The 18205-nt window shown below is 53.5% G+C and overlaps 1 protein-coding gene across 3 annotated transcripts in view; it reads left to right on the top strand.

Annotated features, from left to right (window-relative positions):
* The window catches only part of LOC308614999 (cadherin-23), a 72811-nt gene that overhangs the window by 34608 nt on the left and 19998 nt on the right, over positions 1–18205 (top strand). For all 3 annotated transcript variants that reach the window (XM_081229886.1, XM_081229885.1, XM_081229887.1), the window contains 10 exons: positions 3424–3645; positions 3938–4057; positions 4948–5128; positions 10627–10760; positions 11326–11535; positions 12091–12198; positions 13598–13700; positions 15021–15146; positions 15879–16082; positions 17596–18054. In XM_081229886.1, coding sequence (XP_081086012.1) covers positions 3424–3645; positions 3938–4057; positions 4948–5128; positions 10627–10760; positions 11326–11535; positions 12091–12198; positions 13598–13700; positions 15021–15146; positions 15879–16082; positions 17596–18054 — 1867 coding nt within the window. The remainder of the gene's footprint in view (positions 1–3423; positions 3646–3937; positions 4058–4947; positions 5129–10626; positions 10761–11325; positions 11536–12090; positions 12199–13597; positions 13701–15020; positions 15147–15878; positions 16083–17595; positions 18055–18205) is intronic.

Genomic DNA, 18205 nt, shown 5'->3' with positions numbered 1-18205 from the left:
GAAGTACATCTGCGTCTAACTTAGCGCGATACATCGTCATCATCATAGATTGTATCAGCCCTCACCCACCAGCAGAAGCTTGTACCTGACGTCCTCCAGCCCAGCCCAGGTCCTGGCACTCCCAGTAGTGGAATGACTGAATGAATGAATGAATAGATGGATAGATGAATGAAATGTAACTTTTGTAAAGAGCTAGGTGAATGAGTTGGAGGAGGCTTGACTGTAGATTCCAGAGCCTGCAACACCCTTGTGCACGTGCACACACACACACAGACATGGCACAGGTGCAGGAGTACCCAGCAGGCTTGGCACACCCCTACACTAGGACACACACACGTGTGTGTGTGTGTACCATCAGGTAGTGTGTCCCACAGAAAATCAGCAGTACTGCTCTCACCCAGGCCCCAGCCTCTCTTACTCCCCGCACCCTAGATGTCTGCAGGATGCTCTCTCACACACACACCCCCTCTAGTCCTCTGCTCTTGCACCCCACCCAGCACTGGCACTGCTGGCAGTATCTCTCTCCTCTTTCAAGTCCTGGTCTCAGAGAGAAGGGGCTCCGTGGGGCAGCACTATTAGAGCCCCCCACTCTCAGCCCCTGCAGACTGGACGATGGTTAAACCCACTTCCAGGAATCTGGGAAAGTAGGAAATGTCAGTACCACCCCCATTGGTGAGGCTGGAATCCATCCCTTTCCTGTAGGGCGGCACTCGTGTGCTCTTGCTGTGGCCGAAGGGGCTCAGGAGGATGCAATGCTGGGCTCCTCGCCAGTGGCAAGTGCTCAGAGCTGTATCTTGTGTGCAGAGCCACAAGATGAACGCGGTGGCCTTCCTTGACAGTCATCTTTACTCAAGTATTTGGGGCCTCTACCACCATTTTTAATGGAAACTAATGCAAACACATTATGGAAAAGATTGCAAAATTTATATGAGCTTTCAAAGATAACAGGAGAGATTTCAAAGGTATTTCATTCTTGAGACAAATGCTTCAGGCTATTCCCCAACTCAGTGCAGGCTCCCTCTCCACTCCGGTGGGAAAGTTTGAGCAATGTAAAACTAATGCATTTTCCCTCTCTGTGTGATAGTTATTTTTATGAAGATTCATTGAGACTCTAAGACCCAAAGGAATACCTCCCTGATGGAGGAGGGATTCAGACTGATGATGGCAGACCAGATCCTCGGAATGTCTGAGCCAGAAGGGTTGTTAAAGAACAAGTCAAGTCCCTTACTAACAGACAGAAAAGGTCCAGAAAGGACCTCTGTGACATGTCCAAGGTTACAGAGCCCCATCTCAAGGCTGTCAAGCCTACCTGCTTTGGAAACAGTTCCAGCAACCACCTAACATGCCCCGCCCCCCACCCCTCCCCCTGCCAAGATCTAGAGCTGCAGCTCAGGGGACTCATGCCCTCCGCAGGGGCAGTGACAGTCTTCTGTCCATCTGTCCATCCTCCCACAGGTGGTTCCAGAGCCAGCCAGACCCCAGTAAAGGTGCACACAGGTTGTCTACATCCAGCTTTTTGCACCACCTGCTTTTTGTTCCCTGCCCTTGGCAATGGCCTGGTCAGATTCTCTCTACCCAGATGTTTGTGAAGTTGTGATAACCTTATTATTTTATATTAGTCACTAATTACAGTTTGTATCAGTCAGGGTCCTGGCAGGAAACAAGGCACACTCAGAAAGGGCTCAGCTGAAGAAAGTTTAATAGAGGGACTGTTTACAGAGGGCTGGTGAAGCACCCATAGACTAAAAACTGCAGGAAGCCATTATCACCCACGGGTGCAGAAGGACAAGAAGAGGGCGTGAGGTGACTGGAGCCCAGTGAGGGCCAGAGGCGTGAAAGAGGGGCCACCCAGCAGGAGAAACACAGCCTCCGGCAGAACTGCAGTGAGGAAAGGAGGGAGTGAGGGAGAAATGCCCCCACCACCTCTCCTCCTGTCTTCTGCCGGGACCTCCCATTGGCCAAACCATCTGGAAGCCAGATGGCAAGGGAGCCCAGGTGAGGCAGTCCACAGAGGATATCCTCCCAGGTGGAGAAGCAGAGAAGAGAGGAGGGCAGCCGAGGGACACAGAATACCAGCACATGGCTAATTTCTTTCTTCCATTTATCTCCTCTGCTTGTGAAGTGCCACATCAACCATTTCTCAATGGTTCTTGAGTGCTGCTTGCTGAGTTTCGATTGGCTAAATATTACCTGTGGTCTGATTGGATGAAGCATCAGCCAAAAATGGCCAATCACAGGAGAATATGGAGTGAGATTGTCCTTGCAGTGGAGTCATGCTCTATGAGCTTTATTTTTCACAGCTCAACAAATTCTGCACGTGTAGTAGCCCCAAACCCAATGTCCTTCCTCTCAAAAATGCTGAAAATAGGCATTGCTTCCATTTACATGAACAATGGGTGAAGCTTAAATGGGTGGGCTGAGTACATCACATTCTTGCTTTTTGTGATCTGGAAGGAGGCCCAGGGTCAGTAAGGCCCTGGCCCAGTCAAAGCCATAGACTGGAGAATGAAATTGGGCCATTTGTAGAGACGTGGATGGATCTAGAAACTGTCATACAGAGTGAAGTAAGTCAGAAAGAGAAAAACAAATATCATATATTAACGCATATATATGGAACCTAGAAAAATGGTACAGGTGAACCGGTTTGCAGGACAGAAATAGAGACACAGATGTAGAGAACAAATGTATGGACACCAAGGGGGGAAAGTCGCAGAAGGAGGGTGGTGTGATGAATTGGGAGATTGGGATTGACATATATATACTAATATGTATAAAATGGATAACTAATAAGAACCTGCTGTATAAAAAATAAAAGTCTTCCCTGGTGGCGCAGTGGTTGAGAGTCCGCCTGCCGATGCAGGGGACACGGGTTCGTGCCCCAGTCTGGGAGGATCCCGCATGCCGCGGAGCGGCTGGGCCCGTGAGCTATGGCCGCTGGGCCTGCGCGTCTGGAGCCTGTGCTCCACAACGGGAGAGGCCACAACAGTGAGAGGCCTGCATACTGCAAAATAATAATAATAATAATAATAATAATTAATTAATTCAAAAAAAAAGCTATGGGCTGGAGGCAGTTACTGGAGTTCATCTCATATGCCAATTATAATCATTAGATCGGTGTGCTAGCAAGGATCCTGAGGTTGCATCTGGCCTCAGCAGTGCTGTGATTGATTAGTGATGTCATGGACAATAAGAGTGGTGGTGCAAGTGCCATCTTGGACCTAAGCAGTAACCTAGCTTGGCTTTTGACAGAGCCTCTGTGATTTCCTCTATCAGCCTGTGACTTCCCTCGCTCTCATCCTTCTCCCTTTCCCTCACCATGTTGGATCACACTGAGTAAGTGAAGCCTAGGAATACATCCAGCTGGCTCCACCTCAAACCCTCTAGCCAGGTGACCAAGTAACCTGATCACGCTCTTCTCCATAGGCCACCACCCACGTGTACGTGACCATCGTGGACGAGAACGATAACGCACCCATGTTCCAGCAGCCCCACTATGAGATCTTACTGGATGAGGGCCCGGACACAGTCAATGCCAGCCTCGTCACCATCCAGGCACTAGACCCGGATGAGGGGCCCAACGGCACGGTTACCTATGCCATCATTGCAGGCAACATCATCGACACTTTTCACATCAACAGGCACACGGTCAGTGGCTGGTGGCGGGGTCCAGGAAGAGGGTCAGCTGGCCAAAGGGATGGGAGGGGAGCTCAGTGACACCATGGGGGTGGGAGCGGAGCAAAGCTGGAGTCCGGGAAGAAACTGGGGGGGCAGCCAGTGTAGGAGGATGAAAAGGTTGGGTGGGGCCTGGTTTAGAGGACAACAGGGGCTCCCTGTCATGGCCAGGGTGTTAGGGCCTGCCTCCCTCCTGGGGAGGTCAGAGGGTGCCCCAGACCCACCACCTATTGATCCACCCTCGTCCCCTCTACTTATCCTGCAGGGTGTCATCCGTGCTGCCAAGGAGCTGGACTACGAGATCAGCCGTGGCCGCTACACCCTGATCGTCACCGCCACGGACCAGTGTCCCATCTTGTCCCATCGCCTCACCTCTACCACTACGGTGGGTGGGTGGGTAGATGGGAGAGAGCCCCAACTTGGGGGTGGGGTAGGACAGGTCACAGAAAGGTCCTGTGGGGAAGCGGGGTTTCTAGGAGAAACGCCTAAATCCACGAGCCCTGTCCTGATCTCAGCAGCTCACCCAAGCTTGCAGTGTGACTTTGAGGAGGTTACTGAATCTCTCTGTGTGGCTGCAGCTATCAGATAGATGATGACGCCTGCCTTCCCCACTTCATGGCAAGGGCACAAACTCCAGTCACACCAACGGGGGTTCATGTCCCTGATCTTCTACTTCCTAGCTATGTGACTCTGGGCAAGTCACTTAACCTCCCTGAGCTTCACTTTCCTCCTCTGTAAAGGGGGGATAATAAAAAACTGTTTCAGGGTGTGGGAGGAGCAAATGAAACCAGAAAAAAGATGACCATAGCACAGCAATAAATAAAAGTTCATAGCATTATTCTTAATAATATTATTATGCCCATAGAGAGACTTTTCTTTTTTTTTTTTACATCTTTATTGGAGTATAATTGCTTTACAATGCTGTGTTAGTTTCTGCTTTATAACAAAGTGAATCAGTTATGCATATACATATGTTCCCATATCTCTTCTCTCTTGCGTCTCCCTCCCTCCCACCCTCCCTATCCCACCCCTCTAGGTGGTCACAAAGCACCGAGTTGATCTCCCTGTGCTATGCGGCTGCTTCCCACTAGCTACCATAGAGAGACTTTGACAATAACAATAACTTATCCACATGAATAGCTTAAAAAGTCCTCCCACATCCATTAACCAGTATGATTCTTCCATCATCCCATGAGGCAGGATTATCAGATCCAGTTTACAGATGAGCAGGGCTGGCTGGGGTGCAGTGCTGACTAAGCTCGCCCATCATCTCAGGTGCTTGTGAACGTGAATGACATCAACGACAATGTGCCCACCTTCCCCAGAGACTACGAGGGACCATTTGATGTCACCGAGGGCCAACCAGGACCCAGAGTGTGGACCTTCCTGGCCCATGACCGGGACTCGGGCCCCAATGGGCAGGTGGAGTACAGCATCGTGGATGGAGACCCTCTGGGTGAGTGGGGCCTGAGCTGGGTGATGGGGGTGGCATGACCCAGTGGGCTTCTCCCCGACCCCATTCAGCAGCAGGATGAAAAAGGAGGTCTCAAGGCAATTAGCCCCACCATTGTGCGATGGGGCCTCAGTTTCCCCATCCATAAGATGATGGAAATAATCTTCTCCCAGGAATATGGTGAGGACACTCTGAAATCTGGGAGCAGAGGCTGGTAGCCTTGGAAGGTCGCAGACTCCTTTGAGAATCTGGTAGAAAACACCCCTGTGTCATACCCAGAGAAAAGGCTCCAGGCAAGAGGAAAGATGAGCATCCTTGCCCCAGACCTTCAGGACCCCCCAGATGCACACATGCAGGGAGCACCCAGATTTCTCTGCACATCTCATCATCCCTTAATAGCCTTCACAACTACCCTGACTGTTCTCCTCAGTTGAAGAGCAGGGCTTGCCTGGCCAGAGCAATTTCTCAGGATAGTTTTTACTCACTTTTGTAGAGTAGTCCCAAACTCAAGGCCTACTGGGACCATGCAGGGAGCACACATGGGAGAAAAGGTCTGGGCAAGAGGATAGGGAGTAGTGGGGGCTGCAGCAGCCACAGCTCCGCTCTTGCCGATTGTGGTCAGGTTGAAATGCAGGCCCCAGGGTTGGGGCGGGGGAGCCCTTCCCATTTTTAAAAGAAATGCTGGAAATCCAGATCTTTGTGAAACATCCTGATTTTTAATTGAGCCCTCAATAAGTATGTATTGAGCATATTTGCTGACCACATTCCAGATGCTGAGGATACAGAATGTTAAGAAACAGATACAAATCCCTTCCCTTATAGAACATATGTTCCAGTTGGAAGATACAGTTGGCCAGTTGGCCAGTTGAACATAACTGGTTAAGCAGACGACTTAGTCTATTGGGAGGTGCTAAGTGCTACGGAGAAATATAAAGCCAGGAGATGGGGAATGCCAGGGTGAAGGCTGCAGTTTTAGAAAGAGTGCTCAAGGAAGACCTATGCAAGGAGGTGACATTTGAGCAAAGACCTGAAGGAGGTGAGGAATGGGTCATGTGGACATCCAGGGAAGAGCATGACAGACAGAGGGAGCAGCAAGTGCAAAGGCCCTGAGGTTGGAGTGTGCCTGGCTTGTTCACAGAGGAGCAAAGCGGCCCAGTGGCTGGCATGAAGCCAGGCAAGGGGAAGAGTAAGAGGAGATGAGATCAGAGAAGTAATAGAGACAGATGTTGGGCCTTGTAAGCCATTATGAGGACTTGGCTTTTTCTCCGAGTAACATGGGAACCGTAGGAGGGCTTTGAACACAGGAGGGATGTGATTTGACTTAAATTTCAACAGGAGCACTCCATTTCCTGAGCTCAGACCAGACCATAGAGGTTAGGGAATGCCTGGTAGGAGCCTGTTGCAGTCACTGGGGCTAGAGATGGTGTAGCTGGGACCAGGGAAGTGGCACTGGAGATCGTGAGAGTTCTGGTATATCTCATAGACGGCCAACAGGATGTGCTGACTGATTGGATGTGAGATGTAACCTAAAGTCAAGGATGACACCAAGGTTTTGGCCTGAGCAACTGTGCTGTTAGCAGATGGGAAGACTGCAGCAGGAGCAGGGAAGGTGAGGCGGTGGGGAGGAGGGTGAGGTTAGGTTTGAGATGTCAGATAGGCCTTGGATATACAAGCCAGGAGTTCAGGAGAGAGGTCTGCAGTGGAGAGAGGTCTGCAGTGGAGAGAGGTATTTGGGAGTAGTCACCCCAGAGATATTTAAAGGCGTGCGATGAGAGGAGCGCACTGACACAGCAGGCAGAGGAGAGGTTATAGAACCTGGGATGAATTTTCAATTAAGAGGCTAAAAACACAAACCCACTTCTGTAGGGCCAGACTTGGAGGCCCTGCTGTCCAGAGCTTGCGGTGGGTCACTGTGTTCTGACATGTCACCCTCTCATGTCTCAAAAGTCCTTTCCCTGGCCAAGCACTGTGCCTTCCTGCTCTGCAACCAGGAGAGCATGGGCCTTTCTCCTGTGCTCTTGTCACACACACACACAGCGGTTGTATCATTTCATGGGAGTCCTGCTCCTGTTCGGGAGGATGCCAAAGTCTGCTTGACAGGTGGGGGCTGGGTGGGCAGCTGAGCCCCTCCCAGGAAGGGACCCTCTCTGCACCTGCCTCCAGGGTGCAGGGCTCACACTCATGCCCAGCAGACTGCAGACTGCTCCCTGCCACGGGCCTTTGCTGTCCTGAGCAGAACCTGCCAGGTTAAGTGCACACAGGATCGGGGCCAGCCTAGGAACTTGAGGCCTCCTAGGGGCGGGCAGAGAGTCAGGCCCCTGGGGCAGTGAGAGGGGCCAGGAGTTTCCCCAGGCTGACCTGGCCTGGGGCTCCCTCCCCCTGGAAAGGAAGAGTAGACACTCACAGCCCAAAGATAACTTGGGAATCACCGAGCACTGGCCCCACTCCAGAGGAGATAAGCGGAAGCTGGGCGGGGTGAGGTGGATGACCTAGTGCTGTGCTGGAGCGGCTCGCACAGGTCACAACATCCACTCCCCACCTCTCTCCTCACCTCCGGGTTCCCTGACACGGGAACCCGGTTGGTAATTTGAAAAACTGACAAACACTATAAATCAGGGCTGTTTTCCTGGAAAGCCAGTTTAGCAACACCACGGGTGAAAGGATGTACTCCAAGCCACCCGGCTTCAAGGTCACCTTCCCACTACTGCAGCCTGAACCTGGAAGGGGCTCCTGCTGGTGGGAAGACATCAGGGCTGCCTGGGCTCTTATAAGCCCCACTAAGCTGCGAGGAGGCACGTGGTCAAAGAACAGTTGGGAGGACTTCCCCGGTGGCGCAGTGGTTAGGAATCCGCCTGCCAATGCAGGGGACATGGGTTCGAGCCCCGGTCCAGGATGATCCCACATGCCACAGAGCAACTAAGCCTGTGCGCCACAACTACTGAGCCTGTGCTCTAGAGCTCACGTGCCACAACTACTGAAGCCCGCGTGCCTAGAGCCCGTGCTGCACAACAAGAGAGGCCACTGCAATGAGAAGCCCGTGCACCACAACGAAGAGTAGCCCCCTCTCAACACAACTAGAGAAAGCCCACACACAGCAGTGAAGACCCAACGCGGCCAAAAAAAAAAAAAAAGAAAGGTTGGGAAACAGGCCATGTCACTTGCGCCTCTTCCCCTCTATCCCGGCGTTCTCAGAACCTCCAGCGTCCCTTTCTGGTCAGGTCCACTCATTGGACCCCTTTCTTACATCCTCATCTTCCGTGTAAGCCCCCAGCTCCTTCACAGGGCTGCCTGGGCTCCCTTTTAGGATGTCCCTAATGATACAAAGAGCTGCCATGGGTCCAGCATACACAAGGTGAACTGAGCCTTGTCCAGTACCAGCACAACCCTGCTGTGGTACCTCTTTATTAGCCCATTTTTCAGATGAGAGCATCAAGGCGAGATTTTTTTTGGGGGGGGGTACGCGGGCCTCTCACTGTTGTGGTCTCTCCCGTTGCGGAGCACAGGCTCCGGACGCGCAGGCTCAGCGGCCATGGCTCATGGGCCCAGCCGCTCCGCGGCATGTGGGATTCTCCCGGACCGGGGCACGAACCCATGTCCCCTGCATCGGCAGGTGGACTCTCAACCACTGCACCACCGGGGAAGCCCAAGGCGAGATTTAATCACATGCCCAAGGGCACATAGGAGCGAAGTCAGCATTGCAGACCGGGATATGACTGATGGGAAGCCTCTGCTTTTTAACCCTCTATCTCCAGAAGGAGTGGAGTGCTGGGGGGTTCAGGCCCCGGGGCAAGCTGCTGAGGAGGGCATTTTGCTGTTTTGGGGCCTTTGACCTGCCTACCTCCCCCACTGAGCTGACCTTGTGGGGGTCTAGCCTGGGCCCAGCCCCCAGCACCTCAGGCCTGCTCAGGCAGGCTGCCTTCGGAACCTCTTCCCTTCCATCAACGGGGTGGTTCGCTTCGGAGAGAAGGCAGCTGGCCATCTGCTTGCACATGGCCGGGGCTGAGACAGGGCTGGGAAACCCCTAGAAAGGGAATCCCCCGTTCTTTGGAGACCTTGGATTATCAGCCTCAGGAAATCCTGCTTCAAGTGGCTTCCGCCCCTCTAAGCAGGGTGTAGCCCATAGGACTGCTGGGAGCGGAAGGGCTGGTGGGAAATCCCAGTTGCAGGTGGGCCGCGGAGGGGCTGTTTTGGTAAATCAGAGCTGTAGGAGCTGGGGGCAGGGAGTTGTGAGGTAGGTAGAAGCAGGCAGAGAAAATTGCTGGGGAGCTTGGGCCTCTGTTCTTGCTGCACCCTTGCGTGCTGTGTGTCTCTGAGCGAGTCATTGCCCCACTCTAAGCCTTTTCCCCCAGATGCCAAAAGGGAAAGTGAAGGAAGTAACTTTCTCACCGTTCCCAGTTCCTGGGGGAGTGCAGAGAGATGATCCCCTCTTCCTCACACTCTCCCCTCCTCCCTCGTTCATCTTGCCTCACTTTCCTCAGCCCCCTGAGCACTCCTGTCCAGCTGGGACCCCACTCGCTCCCCTGTCATCCTGCCCCGTGGCTCTTCTCCTCCACCCCTACCTGTTCTTACCCCTCCCACCCTGGTCAGCTCTGAGTGGTAAGTCCCATGGATGTAGTGAGCTGAGATGCAGAGCCCTAGGTTTGAGTCTGGGTTCTACTGTTTATTTGCTATGGGGGCTCTAACAAGTCATCACCCTTCTCTCCCGTTTCATTTTCCAAAGGACACGGGATAGTCTCTGAGGTCTCTTCCAGTTCAGAGCCTGAGAATCTGAGGTCCTTGCTCTAGACATCCTCAGACATCTGGCCCCTCAGCTAGGTCAAGACAAGGGTTGAAGCCAAAGGGCCAGCTGAGGTCCTCAGCAGCCTCAAAGAAAGGAAATCAGGGCCAACTAGGGGCCAAGGGATGGCCATAGGCCTGGGAGAACCCTGGCTGTGCTCCACGTGGCTGCATACCAGGGCTGAATGGAAGGCAGTTGGGGGCTTCCCTGTCCTCAATCCCTCCCGCTCCATCCTGCCCCGGTGCCTCACCACTAGCAAGGAGTCCCTTTGGGGTTAGCTTTGCCCTTCCCCAATATTCTGTTTTACAAGATGTGGTATCTGGAAAGGATCGCACCTGACAAAGCTTCCAACACCTTCATTAATTGATTTCAGATCAATAGTGGTGACAAAGAGAGTGCTTGTGTAGAAAGGGAGCCTTCACTTTTTCAACATAACCGTCTTACCCAAGGTGGGTCCCTGGCCTGGCATCTCAGGCCTATCAGGACATGAGTGGGCCCCTGCCCACTTGTACCCCTAGGAGTTATCTGTTCTCCTGCCTCCTGCACTTCCCAGCCCTTGGCAGGTCCCACGAGGGTCTGAAGCGGGGGATGCTGGAGGGCCCACGCCCCAGCTGCCCCTGACCCTGGTGAGTAAGGCTCACTAGAGGAAACAGGGAAAGGCCTGGGCTCTCCACCACTCTTGGCTATTCTCAGCTAACCCTGGCTTCTCCTGGGTGACACCCAGGGGAGTTTGTGATCTCTCCCGTGGAAGGGGTGCTGCGGGTCCGGAAGGATGTGGAGCTGGACCGGGAGACCACTGCCTTCTACAACCTGACCATCTGTGCTCGAGACAGGGGGGTGCCCCCGCTCAGCTCCACGGTGAGTCTGGGGGCCCCATTCCACTGGCTTCACCTCCCTGCTCCCTGAACTCTCCATAGAGACTCCTATAAACGCTGCCACCTTCGTGCCCATACAGCCTCAGGCTGCTCTGGAGCCAGTCCAGGCCCTCAGGGCCCCTACCAGACCTGCAAGTGCCTCGTGAGGCTCACCCGTGGAGGCTGGACCTGGCACCTGGCAGCCACAGCCACACAGAGCTCCCTGGGGAGGCTGTGCTGTCAGCCAGGCCTCTGCACCTGTCACTCTGCCATTTCCATCCCGCCTCTGCCTCTATTTTTCCTCCTTCCCTCTTATCCTCGTTTACATCCTCTTGCCTTTTTTGTTGTCACTTTCTTGGGCTTCCTCTTTTTTCCCCACGACGAGCTGCACCTTTCCTTCCTCCGTTACCACCGCTTTGCTGTCCCGCTCCACCTGCCTCCTTGCCTCTTCCTCGGCCGCCATGTCCACCATCCCGTTCTCTGCCTCCACTCTCTCCTCCCTCTCCCCCGCACCCCCTTTTCTCCTGGTCCTTCTCCTTCACTTCCCCCTCTTCCCTGACGCGCCCCAGATGCTGGTGGGGATCCGGGTGCTGGACATCAATGACAACGACCCCGTGCTGCTGAACCTACCCATGAACGTCACCATCAGCGAGAACATCCCCGTCTCCAGCTTCGTCGCCCATATCCTGGCCAGCGACGCTGACAGCGGGTGCAACGCCCTCCTCACCTTCAACATCACTGCAGGCAACCGAGAGCGGGCCTTCTCCATCAACGCCACGGTAGGGCTGGGTCTGACCCCAGAGAAGCCCCCAGGCTTTTTCCTAAAAAAACAGGACCCTGCCCTAGGGGCTTTTCTACTCTGCTGTCTGTGCTTCTGTTGGTTCCACTTCCTCCTCAAGCCTCTACCCTCCACTGGGATGTGGGGTCTCTGTGGGAAGCATGGAATCTTGGATTCCTAGGTGAGCCACTTCTGGGGTCCCTGTCACCCCAAGGCTTGTCATGTGCAGGGATGGGACCAGAGCTTCAGTACCACTTGGTTTGTACCAAGATGCACCAAGAAGTCCTCACCTGACCTCTTGGAGCGTTACCGGTTGCTGTCACCATGGGGCCCTCAGAGGGACCGTCCCTTTCAGGCAGCAAGACCTGGCATTGGTGGGTCACTCTTGCTCTGGCAAGGCCCTGCTGATCCATTTTGGTCCTTCTAGACCATATCTTTGGTGATTTAGGGAGATCATTCACGGCCATTCCTACAGGCAGAGCAGTTGGGCCTCCGTGGGCCAGAGCCCAAAGTAGGGGACAGGTCATTGCTCAGCTCACCAGCCTCTACATCCCAGACAGGGATCGTCACTGTGAACCGGCCCCTGGACCGCGAGCGGATCCCGGAATACAAGCTGACCATTTCCGTGAAGGACAACCCAGAGAATCCACGCATAGCCAGGAGGGTAAGGCTGGAGGGCATACTGGGGAGCAGGGCCGGTGCTGGATGTACCCAGGCGGCATGGCCCGGGGTTTAGCTGCCCAGGTTTTGGAGTAAGCAAGTGGTGGGTTCAAATCCCATTTCTGCCTGTCAGTGGGTGTATGGCTTTGGCAAGTCATTGTCTCTCAGCCTCCACTTTCTCTTCTGCCAAATGGAGACACACCTACCCCAGAATCGTGGAGAGGACTTGAAGGAGCCAATGTCTGTCAAGTCCTCGGCACAGTGCCTGGCATATGGCAAACACTCAGTAAATACCAGCTATCATCTTTTCTCCCCAAACCACCGATACTTGGGCACACACGACAGCGGTGTCAGGGGTGGCAGTGGGGGGACACATGTACACAAGCACGTACTCTGGGGTTCTGAAAGGGCTGCGTTTTCCAGGTGGCTTTTCCCTCCAAAGCCAAAAGTTTGGCTCTCTTTACTAAGAGGAAGTGGGTATTGCAAAGCAAACAGTCCATTTGGGGGTAGGAATCAGCCCTCTTCCCAGCCCATGAGATGAGCCTAGGTCTGGCTCATCTCAGCTCTGCTTCTGACTAGTTGTATGGCTCAGCCCTTTCTGGGCCTCAGTTTCTGCATCTGTACAGGCCGAGGAGACTTCGGGCTGGAGGTGCAGGCCGCTGGCGTCTCTCATCCTGTGCTCCTCGCCTTCCTTCCTTCTCTCACGTCCTCCCTCCTTCTTTTCTCTCCCTCTGTCACTCCCCCTCCTCTGCCTGTCCTTTGGGAGGGCCTGGGTCATCCTGGAAAGCAGCAGCACTGGGTGGTGGGAATCCAGAAGCTTGGAGGCTGGTCACCACTCTGCTGCTAACTTACCACGTGGCTGTGAAGAGTCACCCCCCTCTCTGGGTCTTGGGTCCCCCACCTCTGCAATGGAGAAGCATCTGGGGCACTGGGAGGTTCTAAGAGATAGGATAACTGTGGTTTTTGAAAGGTATGAAGTGCAGCACTGGGTGGACGTTTGGATGAACTCTGACCAGGGCACCAGGCCAGCCAGGAGGGTCTGGAAACTAAGACTCATCTTCCTGGCTACAGTCCTTCCTCACCATGAGATGGAGCACGATTGAGTACCATTCACCTCCCTTCTCCTGTGAACTTCACAATGTCTCTGCAAGGGACTTAAGATCCCCATTTGTCAGATGGGAAAACTGGGGCCCAGAGAGAGGGAACGATTTGCCCAAGACCACCCTGTGAGCCGCTAGCGCAGCAGAGGCGTGAACCACAGGCCCTGGGCCCCTGGCCGAGGCTTTTCTATCATCTACCTCTCTGCCTTGACCCCCGCCCTCCTTCCAAGTCCTCCTCCCGCTGGAGCGCTTTGCTAGAACATGGCCCACAACCTGTCCCCACCGCTGTCGTGCCTCCCACAGGATTTTGACTTGCTGCTGGTCTTCCTTGCGGATGAGAACGACAACCGCCCCCTCTTTACTGAGAGCACCTACCAGGCGGAGGTGATGGAGAATTCTCCTGCTGGTAGGTGCTGGGCCCACCTGGGGACTCCTGCTGCTGTCAGGCACCCCCTGGGCCCCAGATGCCTGAGGACCTCCCTTGTGCCTGGTGGGGCCCCAGCTGAGGCCTGGCTGAACACAGACCTGGCAAGTGCAAAAGGGTGTGGAGGGGAGAAAGGGGCACAGCTCCGAAGGGCTGGTGGGCCAGGGCTGCCATGCCTCTTAGGGGCCGCCAGAGAGGCCACGGGTCTGGTTGGATGTGGTCATTGGTCTCCAAGGCTGTCTGAGAACAGCCCCACTGCCCCTCCTCGAGGGGCATTAAGGTGTAAGGACTACCCAGGAGGGGAATAAGCCTACTCCTCCCTGCTCCCTCCACTCCAGGAGCATAGGGCACCCTAGAGGCTTCTGAAAGCTCAGGGAGTGTCTGTAATCACAGGTGGGGGGCCGGGACCCCTCACAGGTCAGTGTGGCCCTTTCCCCACACGCATGCACTGACCAGCCTCACCTCCCTTCAAAGGGACAGAATCTCCTCTTCACCGTCTCCCCAGGGGAGTCCCCTCACTCCTCCTCCAGCCTCCCCCGTAGCTTGGATTCTAAGTCAGAAAAGGATGAGCTGAGATACTCCTTGTCTCTGGCTGGGTGTCTCCCCTGAAGGAATTTGAATCTTAAAACGGCCTGTGTATATGCTCACATGTGTGCCAATGCACGTCCGTGTAAGGCATATGTGTGGGCTTACACATGTGCACAGACACACACACAGGCACATGGGTGCCTGCACAGTGCACTCCATGTGCAAATATGCCCACCTGCAGAGGCAGACAGGTGCACAACCTGGGGACTCCCAGGCCTGCAAGTGCTACAGTGTGAGTGCTCGTGGCCGTGTGAACACGGAGTCCTGCACACACATATGGGTTCCTAGCCATGTATAGTCGGACAGCTGTTACAGCATTGTGGACACACATGCATGGACAGACTGGGTTGGGGGTGCATACCTAGACAGGGCCCCCACATAGGGAGGGGACGTCAGGGAGCCCCCAGACCCTCCCTCGGAGGGGCCAGCCTCAAAGGCTGCTGGGAAGGCAGGCGTGCTCCGGGCGGGCCGGAGGGGCTTGCTCACCACTGTTGTGTTTTCTCCCCAGCAGGGCTTTGAGGCCGCTCCCCAGGCATCTGCGTCAGTCTGCCAAGGCTGCCGCAGCCCGGCCCAGGGTCTCCCGCCCCGTCCACTTCACCTCCCTCCCTCCCTCTCATCCATCGTCAGCCATGGCTCACCGGGACTGGCTGGGGAGGGGGAGGGGCGGGCGGGGGGCCAGGTCGGCCCTGCAGTGACCCCTCTCCCCCGGCCCAGGGACCCCGCTGACGGTGCTCAATGGGCCCATCCTGGCCCTGGATGCAGACCTGGATGTCTATGCCGTGGTGACCTACCAGCTGCTGGGTGCCCAGAGCGGGCTCTTTGATATTGACAATAGCACCGGTGAGGCCTCTGCACCACCCCAGCTCTCCCACCCTGGCTCCGGGTCCTCCTGCTAGGGTGACCCCACTGCTAGATCTAGGGTCTCCTTTCTCAGTGCTGGATCCAGGCTCTCCATAGAGACCCCCTTCCTCACAGTCCCCATCTTACAGCTGGATTAGGCCACCCGGGGGCCAGGTGGGAGGAACCAGGAAGACACTTGGGGTCAACAGAAGGGACCTGCTGGTGCATAAGCTGTCAGGCTCGGCAGAGAGCCCCCCCAAACCCACTCCCCCATCTCCCCTTCCCCAGCCCGGAGGATGGGGCTCCTAGTCTGCCAGAGGAAGCCAATGGTCTGTCTTCAAACCAGACCCAAAGCTCCCCAGAGACTGTTACATCAGTCTGGTCCTGGCCGATTGAGTGACAGGTGACAAGGAGGGATATATTAGCACCTCTCTCACCAGAGCTGGCCATTGCTCCAGCCTGGGGCATTCATCCCAGGCGGGACTCGGGAGAATTGCTGAGGGCACCTGGGGAAGAGACAGTCACAGAACACAGGCACCTACGGGACCTCCCTAAACAATGGTTGTTGAGCCTTTGGGGAAGAAAGTCATTGGGTTGCCTTCTCTGCTGCTCTTTCACATCTGTCCCCGTCAAGCCTTATCTTTCTCTGTCCCCTCCCTGTTGGTTCTCACCCGGTCTCCCACTGCATCTCTTTTCCTTTGTATCTCCCCGGCTGGTGGCGCTGGGTGCCAGGCGTGGTGACAGTGAGGTCAGGTGTCACCATTGACCGGGAGGCCTTCTCACCCGCCGTCCTGGAGCTACTGCTACTGGCTGAGGACATTGGGCTGCTCAACGACACAGCCGACCTGCTCGTCACCATCCTGGATGACAATGACAACTGGCCCACCTTTAGCCCTGCCGCCCTCACTGTCCACCTGCTGGAGAACTGCCCACCAGGTACACAGGGGCAGGCCCCAGGCCCCAGCCCCCAGGCAGGAGCTGGCTGGTGGTCTGTGGGGATGGGAGGCAGAAGTCACATCCAGCGGGGAGAAGGATGGGCAGCAGGGTGGGTGGAGAGGGAGTCAGGAGACCCAAGTGCCCCTCACCTCCCTTCTCGGACCCACAGCGTCTTGTCTGCAAAATGAGATTATTAAGGTATGTTCCGTCCGTGTTCCTGGTTGGAAAAAGTGACTGTTGTAAAATCAAAATAGGATTAACATGATTCCCATCAAAATCAAACATGATTGGGGAGATAAATTTGATTCTAATCGTCATCTGGAAGAAAAAGGACATTTTGAAAAATAAGTATAATAAAGCCAGATTTGTCTTACCAGATATTTATAACAAACATATTACCAAACTACAGCATTTAAAACCACGTGATACGAACACAAGACTTTGGGACAAAGTAGCCCAGCAACAGATACCGGTAAATTATAAGGAATGTAATATGTGATAAAGGAAACAATGAAACCAATAGTGAAAACTATTTCGTGTGCAAAACATCTCTTCTTATTTAGTCTAGATTCTCACCCCATATCAGACACCAAAAAGAAACCCAGAGACATCCTAAAGGAACTGTAAAAGAGTATAAAACATTAAAAAATAAAAGAAGACACTTCGGGTGAATATTTATCTGATTTTGGTATAAGAAGGTTCTAAGCATATAAGAAACAGAAGAACGTCAAAAAGGAAAAATACTAAATTTTGGTGCATATGAATTTTAAACTTCTTTACATCATATAATTATAACCAGTATTGAAAGGCAAACAACAAACTGAAAAAAAGGTACTTGTCACAAGTTATCATAATTATACAATTTATATAAATTGATAAAAATGGGCAAAGGACAAAGGACAACACTTTGCATAAGAGAAGATGCAACTAATCATTAAATTATTAAAAATTGTTCAGTCTCACAAATAATCAAAGAATGCAAAATAAAATAGGATACCATTTTCCTACAAAATTGCAAACATGCAAAAGGCATAAAAGATAGATGCTTATTTACAAATCAAAATAGACTCACAGACTTTGAAATCAAATTTATGGTTACCAAAGGGCAAAGGGCGGGTGGGGAGGGATAAATTAGGAGTTTGGGATTAACAGATGCACACCACTATGTAAAATAGACAAACAACAAGGACCTATATTCATTATCCTGTAATAACCTATAATGTAAAAGAATCTGAAAAAGAATATATATACCTATACGTATCTCGAAATATATATCTGAATCACTTTGCTGTACACCTGAAACTAACACAACATTGTAAATCAACTATACTTCAATTAAAATAAATAAATTTAAAAATAAAGTAGGCTTTATATATAACAATAAAAACAAAGATAGATGCTGGCAAGGCTATGGTGGGAAGAGGCCCTTGTGAACCACCAAGAAGAGTATCTCGGTGTGGTGTTTTTAGAAGAAGCCACTGTGTTCAGCTGCTCCCCATTCCCACCCCCACAGGATTCTCAGTCCTTCAGGTCACAGCCACAGATGAGGACAGTGGCCTCAATGCGGAGCTCATCTACCGAATAGAAGCTGGGGCTCAGGACCGCTTCATCATCCACCCAGTCACTGGTGTCATACGTGTCGGCAATGCCACCATTGACAGGGAGGAGCAGGAATCCTATAGGCTGACAGTGGTGGCCACCGACCGGGGCACCATCCCTCTCTCGGGCACAGCCATCATCACTGTCCTTATCGATGACATCAATGACTCCCGCCCTGAGTTCCTCAACCCCATCCAGACGGTGAGCGTGCTGGAGTCAGCTGAGCCAGGCACGGTCATTGCCAACGTCACTGCCATCGACCGTGACCTCAACCCTAAGCTGGAGTACCACATCATCGGCATCGTGGCCAAGGATGACACTGACCGCCTGGTGCCCGACCAGGAGGACGCCTTTGCCGTGAATATCAACACAGGTACAAGGGCCTGCTCCCCTCCAGCCTTCCTCCTGACTCCCTGCCCCAGTCTCCTGGCTCTCTGCTTTCTCCCTTACCCTCCTTCTCTCTGTTCTCTCACTCTGTTCCTCCCTTTCCCTCAGCTGCTCCTTCCTCCTCTCGTTTCCCCACT

Source organism: Mesoplodon bidens (genome assembly GCF_964165515.1).
Source record: "Mesoplodon bidens genome assembly, chromosome: 1".
Lineage (NCBI taxonomy): Eukaryota > Metazoa > Chordata > Mammalia > Artiodactyla > Ziphiidae > Mesoplodon > Mesoplodon bidens.
The sequence above is the reverse complement of the archived record's forward strand: the minus strand, read 5'-3'. Positions and strand labels throughout refer to the sequence as shown.